We start from the raw sequence: 23322 nt of genomic DNA on the forward strand, positions 1-23322 counted from the left end.
CCAAAGCAGATGCTTGTGTGCTTTCAGGGATGCTACCTTGAAGCAAGGAGAGAGAAAAGGAGGGAAGTCTCCCCTTCCCTTTTGGCTCCTCTTTTCATGTGTGAGTAGCATATTGTGTGTCTGGTTTTATTTAAATTCAAGGATGGCAAAACAACCACATTCTGTAAAAACTTCCTACTTCTTACCATCCTTCTTTATGGTTTGTTTTTTTCTTCTTGTTATTGATATTTGGTAATCTGCAGAGACAAAGTGATGTGAAACTTGGAGGTCTTCACAGAGGATTTTATTCTAATAGTGTTTAAATAAAGCCCTGTGGTCCCACTAAAGCCCACCCTCATTCCTTTCCTTGGTTTGCTTTTTAAACACAGTCTTAGCATGGGCTAATGCTTCATTTGCTGGGTTCTGTTGGGAGAGAGGTGGCAGGGGGATGGATAGGAGAATCTCCCAGCTCATGGCAGTTGATTGAATTGCCTTGCCTCTTTATACTGAACTAGCATTCCTGAAGCCTGTTCTAATCTTTTATAGTCTCACGAAATATAGAGGTACTTGTTGGTAAATTACAAGTCTTTGAACCGAGTTAACCTGTTAGTTGTTCTGAATCAAATGTACTTAATGGTCAGATGAATTTGTATCCTGAGATTTAAATGGTACTCATAACGTACCTCAAATAACTCTGCAAAATTAAATTGTATATACAAACTCGACTTTTTAAAAAGGAAATAGTATTTTTGTTTGAGGATTTGCTTTGCTTTGCTTTTTTTTTTTCAACAGTGAAGCATTTCCTGGCATGTTTACAAGAGCTAGGGAAGATGCTTGTTGGATTCACATGTGTACGTTGTGTGGCCATCCCTGCTTTGCCAGCTCCTCAGTTACTGTTGTGACAGACCAAAGAATGGCTCAATGATGGTGCTGAAAATAATTGTGCTTGTTACTCAGGAAAGGGGAAAGATGCTGAGGGTTATGACATCTGAGTTTAAGGGCCATTTACATTGCATCTAAAATATTCAGTAAAGTATGAAATATTATAATATATAATACACACATATAATATCCTGAGGAAGATTTTTTAAATAGCCAAGACTACATAGTTGTAGCATTAACGGCTGGGTGACGCATCTTTTTCTCTCCATCGAAGTTTTGGTTAGGCAGATAGGGTTATGTTGATCCTAATTATGAAGACTAGTGCTAATCTGAGATTTCAGACCCACTCGTCTGTGTGCACAAAGGTCAGCATAAACTCTTTTTGGAGCCATGTAAACTTGATCAGTATCTTTTTTTAATAGAGAAATCATATTACAAAATACATCTGTTCCCAATAGTTGTAAGAAATGCCTTGTGGTAATTAAAGCAATCACTTGCTTAGAAAATAAGACCAGGAAAATACCTAGTATGTTTTTACTGTTTTTTCCCCTTCTATATACTGTGTTAAAGAGAAGGATCAGCAGTCCATCAATAGTACATAAATTAATAAGTCCCTTGGTGGTGACTTAATAATCTTAGTAGTATGTGTTAGCTAAAGGAGAACTGGAAAGTAGCATGTGCATTTACTGTGTAGCTGACTCGCTGTAAGGTTGTCAGGCAGTACTTATTTATAAATCTTGCAAACTGGAAAAAAAACCCAACCTTGATAAGATTACCATGACATGACAAATACCAGATATAAATAGATTTTTCACTTCCTGCTGTTGTCGTCTTTCTCCTGCCCTTAGTACTCTGCTCCAGTGTAACAGCCTGCCGGAGCTGAGCAGCTCCCCCAGGTGAAGGTCAGCTGTTGATACATTTTTGATCATCATGTAATGTTCTCCTGTTAGTACGTGGTCCCCATCTTAACCTCTTTGCATAGTCCCCTGATTATCCCAAATCACTTTCACATGGAGCTGAGGTTAAGCTTTATTTCTCTTGGCTTGTCCCTTCTGTAGCAGACACTTCGTCTTCACTTTGAAAGGACAAAACGATGTTCAGCTGCCTGAGCCTACACCCAGCCTTTGACTTATACATTATTTAATTTCCTTCAGAAAATTGGAAGCAGAACTTTAGGAGTGGAAGTCAGTCCTTTTCATTTGTTTAAGAATCTTTTAGGGTTAATATAATCATCGATAGTAGATGTCAGCATGATTAGGGTGACTTAAGGTAAAGCAAAGAAAATTGAATACCAAGGGAAATTCTTTCATACTGGAGAGGGTGCCAAGATTTATAGCTGTGCACATCTATAGGTTATTAGTTGTGGCATTAAAAAATGAAAAATGAAAATCATCGGGTTTTTGGGTGACATGTTGAGGACACCTGCCTTCCCTTACTGCACAGCAGATTGTGGTAAGAAAGGTTTGCACTCTCTGTGTTACATCGTTTCTTGGACTATGGGGCTCTCTGGAACTAAATTCAACCCAGTAACTGATTCTGCAGAAATTCTTCAGTTAGTCCAGAGGTTTTCATTTGGGCTGACTCTGCATTCACTGCTGCAATTAGGTCTGCACATGCTGGTAAGTGACTGCCAAGGCAGTTTGAAAATTTCTAACGTACTGGAGTCAGGAAATTAAAAATTAACTCTGGAAAGGACATCACATAATATTTGGCAGTGTGGTTTGAATGCTCTGTCCACGGAGAGGTGGAAGGTCCTCCTCTAACAAAAAAAACCCTAGGGAACTGAAATATGTCTTCCATGGGATTTTGAATGATCCGCAGCTGGGGAAAATTTTGGAAGGGGAGAGACCTATGGCGTACATTTGCTTATGGGTACAACACGACTTCCTTGTGGCCTTTAGTTTAGTGAAAGAGCATTTAATGACACAGAGCAAGAGTCCCATGTTGTTTCAGGGCTCTGTGGTGCTACAGATGCTGCTCCCGGTTTGGTTATGTGGGAGGAAAAAAAGACAGCGCTGGAGTGTTGCTGTGACAAAGGGAACAACTTGTATCACAAAGTCTTCCAGAGACCATGAAAAGTATTGAATTTGATATCAAGTAGGAAGTGTTAAGAGTGTCTCCTGATCTTTACACGTACTGAATAATTATACATCAGAGAGAAAATAGCATTTGCTTTTTTTGGTTCAGTATGGAAACCTGTGCTTCTGTGGTAGCATCCTGTACGTGCTGTCTTCATTCTTTTGATCATCACTTACTGTGTTTGGAGAGGGGCTAAAACATTTGCTGTCCCAGTCCTGGTGTCTGTGCATCTAACATAAAATGGGTAAATACAATAAGCTGGAAATAGAAAACTCACACTTTCTTATGCACATAGGCAATTCCTGATCAAATCTTATGCACTCATCTCTTGACAAGGGGCTGGAAATAATACCAGTCCAGACAGCAAAGAGGCACACTTCTACAGGAAACCTTATGGTAACTTCAATTTGTAATGCAAACCTCAGGAGCACTTCACTTGCATGGGCCAGTCCTGTTGCTGGTTGCACTAACATTTCTTAATGGCTTTTGTGGTTTATTTAGCTGTGGTCCTTAGTTCTGTTATAGCCAACATTTCTCAGCTCGCTCTTGTGGCATCCTCTGCTGTGCTACAGCTGTAGCAGCTCCTTTGGGCCTCATTGCCTCCTTCCTTGATCTCCGCCTCTCCTGTGGTGTTAGATATTATCTTGGCAAATCTTCCTGGTGCCAGGAAAGGTAGGAGACGCTTGGCATTATCTCTGTAACTGTGAAAACAGTAATGTGGTATGCAACAGTGCCTACAGAGAGCCTTCCTCAAATATTAAGCACCTACCTAATAGGTGTGATCACTCTCACCTCCCTCTGTCACTGTTGGGAAAAGGTGGGTGCCCCTCTACAAGGCTCGGGTGGCCTGAGGTGCCTCTTGAGGGCTTGCGGATTTGGGTCTCCTATGCAGAGGGCCCAGAGCTACTGTGCTTTGATATAAGCACAAAAGCATGGGCTTGAAGGGAATGTGGAATCTGGAGCACTGTGGCCAAGGACAGCAAATTTCACAGAGCTCTAGGGGAAACCTCATGGCTGAACACTATTAAGCATAAATGTTATAAATTTCTGGCCTTAAATTGTTTATCATGCTAGTTTGCAACTTCTTAGAAGTTCAAATGCTGTCAACATTAAAAGGCAAGCTGTGTACAACCTAGAGGAAAGGGAAGGGAGATTCCTCTGCTTCTTCCTGTGGGTATTTGCAAAAATACTGAGGATAAATTCTGAACATAAAACATCTTTGTGAAGTGAAGAGAAATGCAAGTGACCCATTTTCTAACTCTCCATAGTACTGGAAATTTGCATTACATTGTCTTGCCTAGACAAGGAAGGAGGGGAAGAAAACCCAAGAGTCCAAGGATGTTTTCACAATAACATAGCACAAACTCAGAAGAAGTTTAGGAGTATAAAAGACAAGAAATGGAGGAATTTGCTAAATTAAATGTGTTATCCATGGAGTAGCAGATCCGGTTTTCCAAAATACTGAAGTGACTTTCAGACACGACATGAATTCAGTTTTCTCAGCTGCAGGAGGGCACTAAAATGACAAGTTTCAATGTTAACAATGCAAAAGCAGATACCTTGTTAATCTGGTCACTCATAACTTTCTGCTGAAGGCAAGTGACAGCTCTGATGATAAGTTCTTACGTTTCAGCATTTTATCTTATGCTGCCTCATTCTGTTCTTTGTCTCGTTCCCAGAGTGATGGGGGACAACTATACTGGTGACAAGCTGGTCCATTTGTGAGGGAGCTGATATTTTGGGATCCTGTTGTGAATCCCTCACAGTACACACTCAGTGATTCACTGGACTGGGTAATTTGAGATCAGAAGCAATGGGTCACATTTACCTGTGGTCTATATTAAGAAGACACAGTAGGGATACACCTGAAATGTATTGTTTGAAAATTTTATAGAAACTGAAAGTGATTAGTAGATACACTGTTGCAGACAGTCAAACTGTAGTAAGCATTTTATGACTGAATAACTCAAAATACCCTTGGTATTTTTTTAAGCATGCAGATGTTCAAACCAGTAGATTGAGGGGTGTCAGGTCAGAACACCAAGATCCTTATGGGAGATGTGGAGACTGCCCACCTGAAAGGACCACTCACAAGATTGCCTACACCAGTGAATGCCTCTCTATATACACCAGGCATATACTTTTCTTAATTAGATACATCTTGCGTTAGCTTTTGAATTGGCAGATGAGTGAAAGATACTGCACAAGTGAACACATTTGTATGTGGTTTCAATATATCTCTAAGCTTCAGTGTGCTTTAAACCCACTTTCTGCTGCAGTCTTGTCCTTTCCCTGCCTTCCGAGCCTTCCTACCTTGCCTGCCTTCCTGCCTACATCCTAGGTGAGCCAGTTCAGGGTGCTAAACCAGTAAATACTCCTCTCTTCTGTGTTGCTAGGTTAGGTTTCTGCTGGTTAGCACTTGAACAGACTCATCAAGAGGCCAGACCAAAAAGAGATGGTGATCAGTGCTTCAGTGGTTTGGACTGACTGTTGGGAAGCACAGGTCACACTGTCATGTCTGTTGTACTGCTATTTTACTGACTTTCTATTCCATTAAAATACACCCCTTACATAAATCCTTAACTTGAATTCATTGTTGGTACACCACTTTTCTTGTTTCATATGTTTATATCACTCACTGGTGTTTTTCTTGCTATAATTATTTTTTTCTTTTCTTGCACAAGCAAACTTCCATTGAAACTTACTTTAAATTCTTTACCAGCCTTTTTCTTCCTCCTTTAGGAGTAGTAATCATACACAGAGGCAACTAGCTGTGTCTAGCAGCATTGCTTGCTAGGTCAGACTGTCCTCCCAGCCATATTCTGCCTCCCTGGAATACAGGCATGCAGTAGCCTTCCTCCCTGATTTTCCTGGGAAACATGAGCAGCTGTGTACCATGGGAAGCTCCAAGAGGTAAACCTTGAAACAGTCCAAAATTCCTATAGCGTTCTGCTGAGGAAATAGATACACCACGGGAGACATCTCACACCTTCCAGGAACTGAGAACCCAATAAATAAAAGCAAGAGAGCTTCCACTAAGGACATTATACATCTTGCAAGCTAAGGCCCCCACACAACAAACGTCTTCTTACTCCATGCCTCAACTCAGGATGTGTATGCATGTGTAAAGAGTGAGGGACCCAGAAAGTATGTATCTCTCATTCTCATTATCCTAGGATTTGCATATTTTCTGTCCAAACTGATAGAAATGCTAAGCTTCCACAAGATTTGCTAGGCTTTCTGGCCATTATTTTTAACTGAGTTTGCTTTTTCTGTATTGTATTATATCTCATATGTAGTTACCTACAAATACAGTTGCCATTAACCTGCTATGCAAGATTCAAATTGGAGACAGTATTTGCCATATATCTAAAGACAAGATGAAAGGGAGAGTCTGAATAAACCCATAAAAAAAGAATTTTTCGCTTTCTTATTTTGCTGTGCAAATTCAAAAGTTTAGGACTCTAGCAATCTTTCAGCAGTGATATAACGGAACAGAAATGCTGCTGGAGTTGAAAGACAGTTCTAGCCTGCCTGTGCTTTATTGATGAAAAAAAAGTATTTTTAGGGAAGGGAGGGCACTTCTCCCAATTCCTTTTGCAGAATCACTTTTATTTGCTTTGTTTTGATAGGAGTCTAAGGCCTCGGCTACTCTCCCAGCTTACACTTGAGAAAAGAGCTACTGATTTGAGAAGGAAAGGCATAAATTATTTTCCAGTGCAACAAATACTGAATATGCTGAATGTGTCACCCAACCTGGTATCTGCCTGCTTCAAAATCTGAAAGCAAGCAAGCACAACAGCTGCTCAACACCTACACTATGATATGTTTCATAAGGCAGAAGCTGCCAAATCTGTTTTTTTTCTTTTGTTTTGCTTTTCTAGAGAGAAACTCAGGCAGCTACAGCTAATGATGCCCTCCAAGTCTTCTACTTTTATATTTTTAGTTGCAAAATTCAATCTGTCTTGCTAGCAGCATTCAGCAAAATAGCATTGGCACTGAGTACAGGTCCTCTGTAGTAACAGCTCACTGTGAGTGAGAGCACAGCATTCTGTTAATTACTTTTAATTAAAACAAGTGCCTGCACACACACACGTACATACAGAAAGACTCTGTTTTTCTAGTGGCTTGGCTTCCTTTTCCTCATTGAAGGAAGAAGTCAAACTTTCTCATTAAATGCTTATATAAAAATGAAATAATTCTGAGGTTAACCAGAAATGCAGCTTAATCTTGTATAGAAACATGTGTGTGATTTTTTTTTTTTTCAGTTGCACAAATATAGCTGAAACTTGAAGTTGGCAGAGAATACTGTTTAAAAATATTTAGTCCCAGCATGTAAAAACTCGTTTTGTTACAGAATTCCTTTGTGAAAGGTGCAGCTATGCCATGCCTCTGCCAAAGTGATGGGAGCCGTATCGACAGTACGTTTTGGAAAATATCTGCATTTTGGGCTTGTAGTTACAAAAGTTAAACCGGAATGTACATGTTTTATATATCGGTTGGAAGGATACCACATCTAGTAATATTTTTTTAAGAGAGTGGAGAGAAGAAAAAGGAAAGCCTGCAGTTGGAGTCAAAGCTTCCCTCTGTTAGAACATGTCGGGATGAGCAGAGGTATGTGTGATGACACTTAGCATGTACCACTTACGGCTCTGGTTTATTCTTTCTAGCTGTCATCATGTACTGTAGTTATGATACATATGCTTAATTTTGGCTGTATACCTCATCTTTCTCTTCTCTGAGCGTGTTTAAGCTTTATGGAATAATAAGAGCTACTGACACATGTGATACTGTCTGCTGCCCAGGCGCAAGTCGTGCTCAGGTTTTGGTACTCTAAGAGCAGTTAAAAGCAGCATTTTGTGGCCACCGCTGTCTCATAAACTGTTGCCATGATGCTGTTGTCCCACAAGAGCTACTGGCTAATTGCCTGGCTCAGTCCCTGGCTGACACACCAAGCTGTCTTGACGCTGGGTGACTGCAACAGGTAGACTAGGTTAACCTGAAGCCTGGCTCTCCCAGCTGAGACAGGGAAGAGTGGGCAGAGGAGGATTTGGTCTTTGCTGTGGCCACTGTGGAAGGAGGTGAGTGGAAGCCATCATCCTGGTCAGACCAGATATATTCAAGTGGCACAACCACTTTATGTTCCTGGGCAGCACTTCAGGTAAACTGCGGACACCCACATTCATGGTCACATGCACATCAGTCTTCAAAATTACACAAATAAGCAAACTATAGATGAGATAGTGAAGCCTTGGGCCAGTTTTCTCACTTCTCAACTGAGGTCACTTACAGACATCACTGAAGGAGCTGTTTTTTTTCAATTACATTTCTGTAACAAGTTTCATAAAAGAAATCAGGAATAGCAGGGATTGTTTGCTCAGCCTGTTGGATCAGAGACATGAGATACAAATAATCCCCATCCTTTTTAATTAAGAATTGCAAAGTGCTGCTTCATCACTACAGACCTGTTTTTAAAGTAGATCCAATGTCTACTCATATTGAATGTCTCTTTAATAAACAATGAAGTCTATCTTTTTGTAAAAAACAATATTTAATTATAGGATATTATCACAGAGGATGGCTGCAATACTAATAGGAACTCATCTGTTCCAAGTCAATGTTCATGAATACAGAACTATATAGATGTGTGCACTTTAACTTGTGGAAAACTAATAACATTGTAAAACACAGTTGCTTGGAGATCAAAGAAACCTTTGTCTCACTGAGGCATTTGTGTGGCCTGTGTGAGTGCCTTGCACGCTTTAGGTAGGAAAGTTTTATAGAGCAACAATCATACCGAGTAAATTCACTCCAAAGCTCCCATAGTACGTATATAATACATGAATCTGAGGAATCAGTGGATACTGTATGAAAAGCATTATGCCGATACACTTTACCATTTTCTGGTTAGTATAGATTATTTTCCTTTTCCAAAATGCCCAAGCATATAATCCATCTAATTTAAATTTACAGATTATAGAACGAAGCAGAATGATGAGATACGCATACAGGGCTGTTCTTTTTCTGTCAAAGATTAGATCAAAATTTGTCACAGGGTCATCAATTATTTCGTAGTATTGAAAGCTTTTTCTCCCAAACAGAACAAGTTTTGTAGTGGTCTGTAAGAATTTCTCTTCTCAGAGAAGGAAATAAAGGCATGTAATCTTATATTTTCATGTCTTATCTGTTTTATACATGAAACAGGAATGTTGAACCACAAAAGAAGTACTAAATTTAAGCCTTTTTGAAATACATCAAAAATCCCATGTCTCATTTTTAAAGAGCCTCTCAGTTTAGTCTGGTTTAAAGGAAAAATTGTATTTGTGACATCTTAAAACAGTATTTTAATCTTTAATAGTAGGATGTTGTCCAAAGTGTTACCTAGGATATGTCTTCCTCGCCCAGCCAGCATCGTGCTGTGGTACCTGAGCTTGTTCATACTGCCAGCCGTATGCAGCAGGATGCTAAAACAGGGTAAGTGAGCACAGCATTTCATGAGGCGATTCAGCAGCTCTCTGCTGCTGGAGGCAGAGGTGTCCCACTTCTGTGCTCTCCACCCCTTCCATACCGACTGGGACTTGGTGAATCCCATCTCAATACCCCAGCAGCAGGCTAAGGCCTTTTTTGTCTGGATTAGTTTTCTGATGGTCTGGTGCATTGACTCAGTTAATGAAAGGGTCAGCTTAGCACCGGAGCCAGCCCAAGAGGTGGGTGGGAGCCTGCAGCCGGCAGCAGGTGGTGCCTGCACAAAGGAGAAAGGGGAAAGAGGGGCTATGGCATCCCCATTTGAGCAGGAATGACCTGCTGGGGGTGGGAAAACCCTAAAGGTATTTACTACCTCTGCCCAGCACTGCATTGAGCTTCACACAAGTCCCTTGTGGTAAGCTGCGTGCTGCTGGAGTTGTATGGAACAGAGATATTTATGTAGATTTTAGAATACCATCAGCAACCTTTACTTCCCACTCCCTTTGGCCTCTCTGACTACAGTGCATCTTCTGATTTGTCTTCTCACTTTGGAAAGACATCTATGCCCACATCTTTCCTCAATCAGGTGGTGGCCCAGGGTCCTGAGAGCTTTCCAACTTCCCTGGTTTTATGTGGATAAGGCTGTTGCTCTCAATAGAGCAGCCTCTGATGCAGGAGTAAGATAAGATGCCTGTCGTGAGTAGGCATTTGCTTGAGTGAAAAACAGATGTCCTGACCCAGGAGTTATGTCTTTTTTAAATGCCATGTATGAACTTTTTATCTCTCCTTAACAGAGCGGGAAAGTAAGCTCCCCAGCCTATAGACAGTGTCCCTTTGACACTGCCTAGCAGGCGCACGCCACATGGGCACACAGTCGTGCAGGTAGTTTTCCTCCAGGAAGCGCCACAATTTGCACTGTTCACAAACCGCAGGGTACTATTCTGTTTCCAGGCTCCTAATCCCTCTTACACACAATCCCTTACAACTTGAACTGGGGGGGGTGGAGGAGCAAGTTAAAAAGGAAGGAAAAAGGAAAATGAAACACAATGTACAGCCAGCCAGTGGCTGCCAGTTAGGGTGCACACAATCGACACCAGCTGCAGCCCAATTAAACCCGACATTCACAGGTGTTCCCAACAGACTCTGCACTTACAAAACCACTTTCTTGAAAATACCTAAGGCTTTAACACAGAAGCTCATTTCTTTTTTCCTCCTTTTTTTGAGGGGAAAAAAAAAATTCTTTAAAGCTGTTTAGAACACTTTAAATACAAAGTAAGTGAAAAGGACTTTCAGTCCACTGGAAAGAGTCGGTGCTTAATGCCAGAGTGGGGGAGAGTCAGCCAAACTGAATCACCCAGTGTAACCAATGGTTTCGAGAGAAAGATGGGTTATGTTGAATACTGTTTATTCAGGGAACAGTAACTGGGCATTTTATTGTTGCTGGGAGTAAGTGTGAGGGGGAAGTATGACTAGGTGCAAATCAGTTTCCTTTGGGATTCAGTTATTTGCACCTTAGCTGTGAGCTTGTGTGTGGCTTTGCTTATTACTGGTCAGTGTGTATACAGGTGGTTAAGATAGCAAATTTTTGCTCTCCTTTCCTCCCAGGATAACTCAATACAGTTGCCTTTTTGACTCTAAAGTGGGATTCTAAATTAGTTGCTTATTTTCTGATCTTAAAGCACTCATTGAGATGATAACTCAGTCCTTTATAAAAATATGGTTTTAACACATGAATTCAAAATTACTTCCACACTAGAAGAGGTCTGCAGACAGCAGACTAATGTAAGACCAGTAATTTGCTCTCATTACATTGAAAATGACAACTGTGTTTGTTAAACTTTGATTTAGAATTTAAATTAAGAATCAAACTAGGGTGTATTCCGGTGCTCCTGGATTCGGTAGTATTCAACCACACCTGGCTGGCTGTTCATCTCTGCAATAACACCTCAGAGCTCAGTAGTTATTGCTTAATTACCTGGTGCCTGGCCTGTTTAATCACTCTTCTTTCTGTCAATCACTTAATGTCTTCATTACTGCTTTAACAGTCAATGCTAAAAGCCACCCTGTATTCAGATGCAGTCAAGAATATCTATTTTGTCCTTCAATACATCAAGGTGCAATTTTGCCTTTGGAAGAGGACTAGGACATTATTTGTGTTCCTCACAGCACACAGAGATGCAAAAGACTTCACTTTTTTGTCTTTTTTAATATTGAAAAGGTAAAAATGGTGATCCCTTGGATTTGTATTTGAACATCATTAAGCATTGTCTTAAAACTGGCAGATATGTAATGTTGGTTCACAGCATTCATTTATAGAGGCAGGCAGAGGCTATTCATCCTGATAAATGCAATGGAGAAAAATCACCCAGGTTTCAAATTCACAGGCATGCAACCTAAATTAGATATTGTCACTCAGGAAAAGATACTGGATGCAGTGTGGATAATCTGAGAAAAATCATCTTGGCACTAATATGATGGCAGATACAGTAATAGAAAGGGAACCCAGGAACACTGCTTTGCCATGGTATGGCTCCCTCTGTGCCGTGTGGCTTCAGCAGCTCAACAGCACAAGAACAGAGAAGAACTAGTTAGTGAAGGCGACATGGCAGACAGGCTGAAGGATGGCCAAGTTCTGCAGGAGCTGGAACTGAATCACTGAGGACTCTGTAAAGACTTGACTGAGAGGGGATGAGATAAGACTGTAAAATCATTGACAGTACAGAGAAGGTGAATGGGAAGCAACAGATGAATCACTGTTCTTGTAACACCGGAACTAGGAGGCACTGGCTGAAATTACCAGGTTTAAGACAAGCCAAAATGCTTTTTTATAGAATGCATGGTTTGACTATGAACATTACAGGATAATGTTGTGTAGGCCAAAAGGAGAAGTGATTTAAGAAAGTAATTGGACAAATTCACTGAGGATAGGTCTGGTGCAAGTTTTTAAAACTGATGATCTAGATGCAGCTTCTGGTTTTGGAGTGTCACTAAGCCTGGGATGGATATGTACCTTGCTGCAAAGCCATGGGTTTTCTTCCTTCCTCTGCTGTCAATTTGGCCCTTTTTGCTGTGTTCCCTCTTTACCTCACTTGACCCAATCTATGTTTGTTTTAAATTTTGGCAGAAATGACATTTAAAAACCCTTCCATTGCTTAGTGTGGTAAGAAATGCCCTAATGTGACTGTGACAAATCTATGAAAAACTAGGAGACCTTAGGCCAATAACACAGTAGATTTCACCAGATGAATTTGCTCTCATTTCACTGTGGCTGTATTACTCCTTGTGTTTGCTTTCCACAAGTGATTTAGCTTTATTAGCTAGTGAGAATGCTGGTGAGGACTTTTTTTTTTTGAGTTTGCATACTTGAATGAAGAAAAATAATCACACTTGCCTTGTTGAATCTCTTACCTCAGAAACCTGATACTCTGGGTTAGCCAAGGAATGGAAACAATGCCATGTGACTTCTGTGACCAGACACAAGGGCCCAAATTCTAAACACTGTGCCAGAATGCCTGCTGTTTATTACTCAATAATACATAAAATATTTAGTCCACAAGAATTCTGAGTGCAGCCAGGAAAAGGGAGAATGATAGTTCATGCCTTAAAATTCTCCTTTCCTTAAAAGCAGCTGAAATGTTCCTGGGAAGTAAAATAAAAAATAATTATCAGTTTTCTTGGGCTTCCTCATGTCTAGTAGTTTTCAGTAATAGCAGAACTTAGTTCAGTCTTTAAGATTAAAATTAAAACCAAAAAACCCTTTGGAGGTTCATTATCATCATCGTTACTGATACTCTTGGGAAAGCATAGAGAAAAAGCATCATCAGAGGTATCAGCATATGGGCTGATATTCCTCCTAAGAGTATCAGTGTTCAAATGGAACAGGAATAAATGAGACTGGCAGTGCTGTTCCTTCTTTCTTGGATCTGGCAACTTGAGTCTTCAGCTTCTCCTTCAATAAAACCTATCAGCTCCAAAAAAGTGAACGTCTTGTGCTGTAGTGATACCCTCCTTCATAATTCTGATGTTATAGATCGATGATGGACTCTGTGAGCAGAATACAGCAGTCAAAACTTGCTGTAGTACATGCTGGGTTTTATAATGATGCCTGTAGAAACCCCCAGCAGGTCTCTTCCTCTTCGTTTATGTAAAACTTGCCTTATTGCACTATTTATCAAGGGGAAATGGACCCCTCCTTCAAAGACCAACACAAGTTTAGAGTCCAAGATGCTTTTCCATCAAGTCTTCTCCTTTTTGAAAGATTTCTAGGTTTGGTGTTAGACATGGATGGGGGAAGGGAGGTTTGATCCAGTTTGGGTTTTTTTCTTTTTCTTTAAGTAGATTTATTTTTGTGTTGAGATAGGGAAATAGTCACACTGTCTACTTGGAGAAAAACCTGAACAGGAAGACCAGTATCCCTCCGTTAACTTTCCAGATGATGTATTACTTACCTCTGCAAGAAGTTGGTGCACTAAATCTCAGCTATGCTTCCACATTTAACTTCCACATTTGTCTCTAAGTCCTGAAAAGCATTAAAATGCATAAGAGCAGTGTTTAGCTTCACTGCTCATTAGAGCAGCACAGAACTAACAGTAATATTGTTGTAACTTGACAAAGCCATCTAAATCCATGCATGTTTTCTCTTGAAAGCTTCCTAAACATGCTGCTAAATCCTCTGAAAAGCTACTAAACAGCTTTGGCAACCATTAGCACAGCATAAGCAGGGGAACTCCTTTCAGTAAGTGAACAAACAGAGAAAATATGCTGAATAGCTGGACAAATGTGTTTCAGCTGGCTCTTTCACTTACAGATATAAGGGAGCAGTCAATATCAATCACTGTTTTCCCTGTTGCACTGGAAATCACAATATCTCTTTTCATTCTGCAAGCTCTTTTCACCACAGTAATGTGTCTTTAGAATGACACTGGAATCAGTCTGTTTCCGCTGTCTAAAGTCCAGAGAGCTTAAAAACACATTGCAGGTTATGAGACCTTAACCCTCCTCCCCTTCCACTGCTCTCTCCTTCTAGCCTGCCTTTTGGAATTAATTGTTTTTACTTCTTTCCCAGTGTAAAGTTGAGAAAGAAAAGTGCCCACAGAACCTGGGAATATCTGCTCCTGTGCTTTAGGGACAGAAAAATGTATCTCTTGTTGTTGGGGCTTTAATTTATCAGGTGTCGTGTGGAGTTTAACACAAGGTAATATGATTATTAAGTTAATTTGCAACATCCTGTAATATGAAATGTAATGTTATTGTGGTTTCAATTTTGAGCTATATCCTGTTTCTTGGATGTCCTAATCACCCACAACCTCATTTATTAAAAATAGTTGGAGAAAATCTGACCATGTGAGCGTCTGGCATTTAGAGTATGTTGGTGTCTTGTGTTTGCTTTCTTCCTTTCAAGTAATGTATTTTATAATAGTAATTTTTTGTGGGGGTTTTCTTTATTGTTTCTTTGCAGATAACAGCAGTCTGCAGAGAAGCAGCCCTTCTAGCTCTTCAGGAAGACATACATGCCAAATCTATCATGGGACAGCACTTTCGGTACGCACTGACTATTGTGACCCCGAGAATTCCTGATTCGTTAATCCAGTTTTATGCAGATTATCAGCAGCAAAGTGGACTGCACGCGCTTTGAAAGGCAAATTAATACATACACCTATTCACAGTGTGAATAGTGTATTTCCTTTGTAAAGCTGTCAAAAGCCAAAGAATTTTGTATTGTGAGTAGAGTGTCTGAAATTAACTCAAGTGCAGAATTGTCATAATAAATGCCTATGTGGAAGTTTGGAGCATAACTGGTATCATGTAAAACTTCATATTTTTACAGTTCCAGTGGTATAATCTGCATTTTGGAGGTGATAAGATTGTTAGTTTAAGTCAATTTATTGGAGTGTGTATCTGTAAATCAAAAAGTAATTATCAAATTCTGAATTTTTGGTGGATTCTTGGCCCTAAAGAGAGTAGCAGCAAGTGTCATTACTGCCTTCATTTGTTCCTGCCTCAGCCGTAGTCTGATCCCAGGGACTGTCTCAGTGAGGCACAGACCTGAGGAGTGGCCTCACTACAAAAAATGCTGACAATTATTCTGAACCTTTTGATTTATGATCTCCAGAAAAGCTGCCAAACAGGCTTGATGAACATAGAGTTTTCCGAGGTAAAGCTAAGGTATCATGACTGATGACAATGAAACATTTGTTTTTGGTTTTAAACAACTCCTCTTTACACGTACTGGGAATTAGGCATCTTTAAAACTGTACATCCCTTGGCTAACCGAAAACCACTGCCAGGCCTCAGCAAAAGATTTCTATTGTTATTTGTTTGTTTCCATCAAAATAAATAGGAATGTTGATTGGTAATTTAAAGCTGGCCACTTGAATGAATACTAATTAATGAATAAGAAAACCTCCTTGCAAAAACTGTTATAAATGACCACAAAATAGTTCAGGGACAGGTAAAATCTTTTGGGCTTATTTCTTTGTTATATTGAAATGACTATGGGTCTTTATAGGTTCTCTACTTTGCACTCAATATGAAATGAAGATAAGTAAACTCATTTTCAGCTTTTTTCCCCCACAGTAGAAAGACTGAGCTTTTCTATTCCATACATGAAAAATAGAGGGAAAGATAAAGCAAAAACAATACAAACTTGAATCAAAATAGGAAAGAAAAAAAAATAAACCCCCTCAATTTCAGTGGGGAATTCTGTGTTTTCCTGGTGTTTTGCAGGTAAATAGAAGGCTTTCCAGGTCAAAATTTTAGCCAAATCCAGCTTTCATTTGTTGAAGTAAACAAATATATTTTTAGGCTCTGTGTAAAGTTATTTTTTGGATTTGTTTATCGATGGTTCTGAAGACTTTTCTTTCTTGCAGCCATTAGATATATATTCAGAAGAGTAGTAATTATTTAGAAATTTCCATAAATTTATGAGAAATTTGTGTATATCTAAGAGAGACTTCTACTATATTTACTTAAGTTATCAATATGAAATTTTAAAAGTAATCTCTTGGCCTTGATTATGGTTTTTCTCTTTTAGTTCCACTCTGTACATAATTTGCAGCTTTTAAACAGAAATATACTATTTTTATATAGCAACTTTTCTATTTTATTTTAAACTCTTGTTGTTATAATTAGCATTTAATTTTACTATCTCTGAAAAGGGTTAGAGCATGAGAAAAAGCATGTCGTTCACTTAGTTCATGTGATGTATGGGCAGTTTTTTTTCTTTTTTCATTGTTTGACCTTTTAATAGTACAACAGACAGAGGGAATTAAGAAAATTATAAATTGGAAAAGTTGCCTTGGGGATCAAGACTGTATTTGAAACTACTTTATCATCTTTTTCTAACTTTTATATACTACATCTTGAAACTCAGGTTGTGAACTGTTTATTATAACCATTGCATTTTTGATAATTCCAAAAATTAAATGCCACACTGTTATCCCCTGGTACTTTCCTCCAGTGTGTGTTCCTGAAGGAAGGAAAGAAAAACTAGTTTTTACTGCCAATAATGAATTCTGTTTATAATTTTATATCCTAAAAATAACACTATTGATGCTCCAGATCCGTAGCAAAACTAAATCGCCATTTCTTGGGAAGTGTTCAGTCAGATCCCTTGGGAATGTCCACCAACGCAAGAATCTGAACGGAGAGAGGCAGGTAGGAGCTGGCTGCCCTTTCTGTACGTGGGCTTCTGTTGCCACTAGTGAGAATTTGCACATTGAATTTTAGGACATTAGGAGAGAATGCTGGTCCATGACTGCTGTTCATGCTTTAGGAGAGAACCTATCCCTGCAAACATTTGTCCTCTCATCTGCACAGTACCACATGTATCCACGTGGTACCAAATCTCTTGATACATACCTACATGCCTGAAGGGATTTTAAATGTAGGAAGCTGCCTTTTTTTACGTTGGGTTTGTAGGACTTGGTTTTTAAAAAAGCAAGATACTGTTAAAATCTGAAGTCCCTAGAAGGTTTCTGTTGCTCCCAAAGACTGATTCCACTCAAAATCTTGCTCCATCCCAAGCCACAGATAAATTGAGATTTAAAGGAAGGTGTGGCGATTCCCCTTCTCTTTCCTAATGACAGATCACCATTATCATGAACTACCACCTTGAAACTTCACAAAAATCTGGAAAGTAACCAAAAATTCAGTTTTGGCCAAAGCATATCAGCAACCTAGTCCTTTCAGAATCCAGCCTGGTGAACACTTTTGCACCCTCACCCTCTCATTGGAACTTACTGATGAAGGCACTGTAGGACAGAGCACTTCTGAAGTATCTTCCATTAACCTGTCATTTAAATGAGTGTTTTTTAATTCAGAGCTGAACTTTTCACAGGGTGTTTTACTGAACACATTGTGCCTTGGCACTAAATCAAATTGCTTGCAGTGTGAGGACATATAAGCCTGAACACCTCCATGCTTCAGAGTAAATCAAAGATAGAGGCATTCTTTCTTCTGCTGGGTTAATCACGTTTACTGTTGTTGGATGTTTCCCTGAGATTTACTTTTAATAAAATGATAGAGCCCCTGTGAATAGAAGAGAATGAATCTGAGAAGAATCTCTTCCATCCTCTCTTTAACTGCTGAAGTGGTTCCTAGACTTATTTCTTTACGTTCTTTAGAAATACAGTCTTTTTCCTGCCTGCCATTATCTTTTGGAGCCAGTTTTTGGCCCCAATACTGCTTGAGTTGCAGAATTGTTAACATTAAATCAGCTTTTCAACGTTTCAGGCACATTTTGTTTAAATACAAAGTCTAACTTTTTCCTCCAATAACAGCGTCTTTGAAATTGGCATAAAATGTCTTTTGACAGGTTTGCCAAAAATGACCAGGAGAATATTTATGATCAAAATGAAAAAATGTCTTCACTTAACTTGAGAAAAAGTTCAGTCCTGTGTTCTCCCTAATGTATAAACCAGATTTTCACTGCAGGTGCGATATACAATTCTTAATCCTGGAAAAAGAATGAAGTTTATTGTGGATAATTTTTCTGCAGTCGCTAAATGAGAACAGAACATAGGTTTACTGAGTTCAGGTGCAAGGGTGAACATCAGGGACAAGATAATTTTCAAAGATGGATATTCAAAATCACTGGATTTAGATTTGTCAGCCCTTTCAAATATTGTACCCTGAAAGTTTATTTTTCTGGCTTGTGTATGCTGGCTCTTTCCTTTCAGTTTCTTTACTCATTTTAAATGTCAAACTGTGGTTCTTCTCCTTCAGAAACTGGGCACGTGCCAAACATAATGCTCCTATAACTGAACATCAGGCGATTCTTGCTGCAGGAAGGCTGGCTATAGATGGCTTTTCCCTGTGAAGGCTTCAGACTCTGTGCTGATGAGGTGTGGAGAGGAGTAGAGAGAAAGCCAAACTCTAAAGCCTGGTGTTTTATAGTGTGTACTGCCCATTAAGCTGAAGTTAAGTGATGGACACAAGTTCATGGGCGGGAGAACTCTCCTTATTGCAACAGGCAAGTATCAGTGCTGTGGAGGAGGCAGATCCTTAAGGCTTTTGGATGTTTCTGGCTCTCCCAGAGAAACCGGTCAATTGGGTGGGCGAAACAGTATTACCAAAACTAGAAAAGCAAATGTCCAGTGGTTGGGGTAGCTCAATATGTAGTGATAAGTAGGAGAAAACTTAGAAGCAATTGTACTTGGAAGATGAAGAGTCAGGCAGACACCTACTGTCAAAACCTTGCCAAAAGCCCGTGAAAGAATTAGTAAAAAGCAGGCATGAAGAATTCTCCCTGCTACCTGTGATCGCAAAGCTGGGACAAAACTGAATGTGCTTCCTTCACACTCCTGTGGTTTGGGATTACCCATGTGCTAATGCAGTCAGGGTGCAGGAAGTGGCTTGCAGTGGGAGCTGGGACAAACTGACCTGCGCCTTGACCTGCTCATGACACATATGATGGGGAGGCCCACTCTTTGGCCACCACTGACAAAGCCAGCACATAAGGACAGGTGGGATGAAGGACAGTGAATAATCTTTGCATTTTGGCTACTCCAGCATAAACTGATGGCCACTGAACTCAGGAGCCAGGTGGCCTATGTAAAGCTTTTTGTAGCTGCTCCAAACTGTGTCTTGAGGTCCTGATCAATATGGAGCTAACCTATAAAAGAGTTGCATTTGGAAGATTGGTTTTACATTGTGACCCTTTTGTATTTGTATTTAATGTTCTTGTTATGGTTGTAGTGAATTGCTGTAATTTTTACCTACTATGAACCCCAAATTCTTCTGCTTTTGCTGACACATTTTTTTTCCTGACACGAAAGAAAATACTGTAGGTAATCTAATGTGTGCAATTTAATAAAGAGCTTTTACTAGGGAGTAGAATCACAGTTGTAGTTGTGCACGTTTTGAATGGCAGGTTAACATCTGTAAGACAAATATTTCAACTGAAACCTATTCCTAATCTTGGGGCTTGTGTCTGCTTTTTTTTGCAACTGCTACCTATTCATTTATTAATCTTTTCTGCAGGAAACTCAGCCATGCATTTCCTCCAGGGCTTTATATGTTCTGTGTTAAATATTTTAAATGGTGTCATTCTTCCCTGCAGACTTAAATCCAAGGGCTCCAGAGTCCTGATAAATCTGTGTTTTCTCTGTTGACTAGTCCGCCAAGGACCAAACCCTGGTGTTTGCGTGGCAGGCCTCCAGCAAGAGCCCAGGGATGGCAAGAAAAGGCAATGGCAACCAGATGACATTCTTTCCCTTTGAATTAGTGTAGAGTCATTGCTCAAATAGATTTCAGATCCTTCCCACAAAATTTGAGGCTAGTGTGTTGACTGCCTGTGCCTATGCAAGACCCACGGCAATAAAGCTTGGATTCATCTAAAAGATTAAGGGAGCGGAGTCGCTCTCGCTTTCCTCAGTACTCATTGAAGAAATGCTTAAAGACAGTCCAGACAGTGATTTATCACAGCTAAGAGCTGAACTACCTTTTTGGAGGTCCAAAAGGGATAACTGATGTCAAGAGAGGCCCCATGGCAATTATCTACAGAAAGTGCCTTAAAATAGGTGGAAGGAATTGAGAACAGTAACTCTCAAAATACTGAGAAAAATATTTTATCAACTTGTGCAAATATATCCTGTTTGCATAAATGGTTCTGGAAATGCTGTTGTTCTCTTCCTCTCAATACCTGTGTCTGTGTGGCATGGCAGTGTGCTCTTAACCACACACACCTCTGATTTTTTTTATCTTTTTAGTAACAGACAGGAGTTTTCACATCCCTGTTTGGTAAAGTAAATGGCTCCACATCAGCAGAGTGTGGAAAGGGCTTTGATAACCTTCAAGGTGAAATACTTGTCAGCTCTCACTTTATCCAGGAACGGATTATCTGGGCTGTGGAATAATGAGGTCATGTCTTCCCTCCACACTGCTGGCAAGAGCTTCAAATTTCACACAGGGGTAGCTGCTTACATCAAGCCAGCTTTGCTTAATGCCGTTTAAAGCTACCTCCGTTTTCTGTCAGCAAGTTTTTACCAAACTGAGGATGTGAAATGTGTTCGTATAGCCTTATTTGCATTATGTGAGGTGTTTCCATGGTCTGTGGATTGCTGTCTTAACAGAGAGTTGATTGGTTTTGATGCAGAAGTGCAAGATGCAAGTAGCAGAGTGACTTGCCTGTGCTGCATACAGGCAGGCATTGCTTATGAGGAACGTAGAGCAGGATTTGGCAGGTGAGTGGACCAAGGCCACATAGCTCTTTTCAGGTGAGTGTCCCACTAGTCAACTTGCTGCACTGCCATGAGCCTAAATCTGCAGTTTTTATGCAGAGCTACTGCATTGTGAGTGGCCACCGACATGAAAGATCCCTAAAGCACACAAGCTGTGGATGTTAAGGCCTATGGGTGCTTAAGTAGATTAGCAAACAAACAAATCCTTTAATACTCTGGAATGGTTCCTCACCACCTAAGTAGAGATTATTCCACCAAACCAGCAAATTTTACCCTTCTACCTAGTGTAAAATATGCCTTTCAGATAGCTAAGTTCTTTAATAAGCACTCATGGTTAATAAGTACTCATGGTTAAAAAATAATTTTAAAATAAAGGAAATAGGAAAGTATATTGAAAACTTCTGTGTGGATTTCAAAAAAGGCACAAAAATGTTAGACAGACCCTGTGAAAACTGAGGTTACTACAGTGCTGGCCGTCGCGTACAAAGGATGCGACACCAGGAAGGTCACTACCACAGAAGATGTTATCCTTACTATTAGTTTTACAGAACTCATTACCATTTTATGTACAAATGTGTGACATAACTCACCACCACTTTCTTCTTAGTATTGTAAAAATCTTGGTTAAACTGTCTACATGTCTTGGTTAAACATGTAGAAACAACGGGTTACCTTGGTCTGATTCCGTTTCCAGGCTTTCATCATCTGTAATTTTAGTAAAAAAGTGCTTTTGTTAATATGCAATGCATCATAGTAACCGGTTACACTTTTACTACAAAAGGGTGTTTTATTTTCCTGAGGGATGAATAGTAATCAAGTATCAGCTGGTAGTGCCAAGTCCCTTGATAACACAATTGGCTGCATACAGCTTTGTTAGGCCCTTTCCTGCACTTGCCGGGAGAGACTTAAAAGAAGATGGTAGGAAAGCTGTTCTTTCCCTACTTGCGTGTTGGGATCGGAATTTTGGGATCCTTTTGTCTGCTGGGTGAAAAGGTGAGTGCCTGCATCGACTGGTGAAGCCCTTACTGATTAACAGTGGTGAGGGAAAGGTGGGAGAGGAGATAGAAAAATGTTTGAAAATAAACATGTGAATTAGGAAGATTACCCTGAGATTAAACACTGACTGACTTTAATGTGGAAGGGTGGGGGTTGATGGAGTTGGAAGGTGACAGAAAGTGGGAATACTGATTATAATCAGAGTAGGGGCTGATTTGTGTTATTTTGATGCTGATTTCAGTGTGATGGTGATCTGAGGGAAGGCTACAATCACCCTGGCCCTATATAGGAAGTGTCTCTATGCTAAGCACCAAGTGGAATCTGGCTTTGATCTCATTAACCCCATCAGCACTAGATTAGCAGATGTGTTTCTGGAGTTTGACTCTTCAGATGCTTAAGGTGTATGTACGGTGGCAGCAGGGCAGCACAAGGTGTTTGATGTGTATGGCAGTGAGACCTCTCTGAAGTCTTTGGAGGAACCCCTCTTGATATGCAGCAAGCCCCACATGTGCAGAGAGTTTTTACAGATCTTTTTTTTTTTCCTCCTAGAAATATTTAATTGTCATATCATTGGCAGGGTTCAGAACAGTTGAAGAAACTTGAGAAGAAAAAGTTAAGACTTCTGATTTTTTCAGAAATTTAGTATCAGGTAATGTTATCAAGAGGAAGGAGGGGAGTTCTGCCCTTTTTCTCAATGAGAAGAAGAAGAAGAGTTGGGGAATAAAAATCTAAGAAAGTGGGGAGGAAAAGAAAAGAGTAGAAAGTGTGTGTGCAAAGTTTCCTCCTTTCTTCTAAAGTCCACTCGTTTATTTCTAAACTCTACAAGAAAAACAATGAGATAGAGAAGGAAAACCCACAGCAACAGTAACAAGCTCAGAGGTTTTATTTTTCTAGAAGCATCTGTAGCCATCAGAAGGATCTTGTACGTTCAACAGATCATTTTGTTCCTCACTACTGGTTTTCTGTGACTTTTGAAAAAGGACATGCAAAGAGCTGATGTGAGTTATGTGCAGGAAGCTGCACAGGACAGGGGGAGCAGTGTGGGAGGTGTTGCAGGGCAGAAATGATGGCATAGCATGAAGAGCAGGGTCCCAGAACAGCACCCTAGCCTGGGTAAGAGCAGCTGTGTGCCGTCTCCAGCAGCAGAGCTGAAGCAGAGCTCTGAGAAGAACAGCATCCTTGGACTGGTGTTTTCTGTGCTGCACAAAGCCTCAGAAGAAACTGAGGCAGTGCCCTGTGC

The 23322-nt window shown here is 40.1% G+C and overlaps 1 protein-coding gene across 4 annotated transcripts in view; it reads left to right on the forward strand.

The window, feature by feature from the left end:
• AFG2A (AFG2 AAA ATPase homolog A) overlaps positions 1 to 23322 on the forward strand; it is a 226077-nt gene that overhangs the window by 184232 nt on the left and 18523 nt on the right. For 2 of the 4 annotated variants that reach the window (XM_061444152.1, XM_061444161.1), the window contains one exon: positions 14864 to 19748. The exons of 1 other annotated variant lie outside the window; for it this stretch is intronic. In XM_061444152.1, coding sequence (XP_061300136.1) covers positions 14864 to 15040 — 177 coding nt within the window. In that variant the 3' untranslated portion in view covers positions 15041 to 19748. Of the gene's footprint in view, positions 1 to 14863; positions 19749 to 23322 lie in introns of those variants that run through there. One more of the 4 variants, XM_061444168.1, reaches the window with a different exon arrangement.

The sequence above is a fragment of the Pezoporus flaviventris genome, unplaced genomic scaffold, assembly GCF_033815535.1.
Source record: "Pezoporus flaviventris isolate CSIRO_AGI_PZ_B2104156 unplaced genomic scaffold, CSIRO_AGI_Pfla_v1 ptg000002l, whole genome shotgun sequence".
Taxonomy (NCBI): domain Eukaryota; kingdom Metazoa; phylum Chordata; class Aves; order Psittaciformes; family Psittacidae; genus Pezoporus; species Pezoporus flaviventris.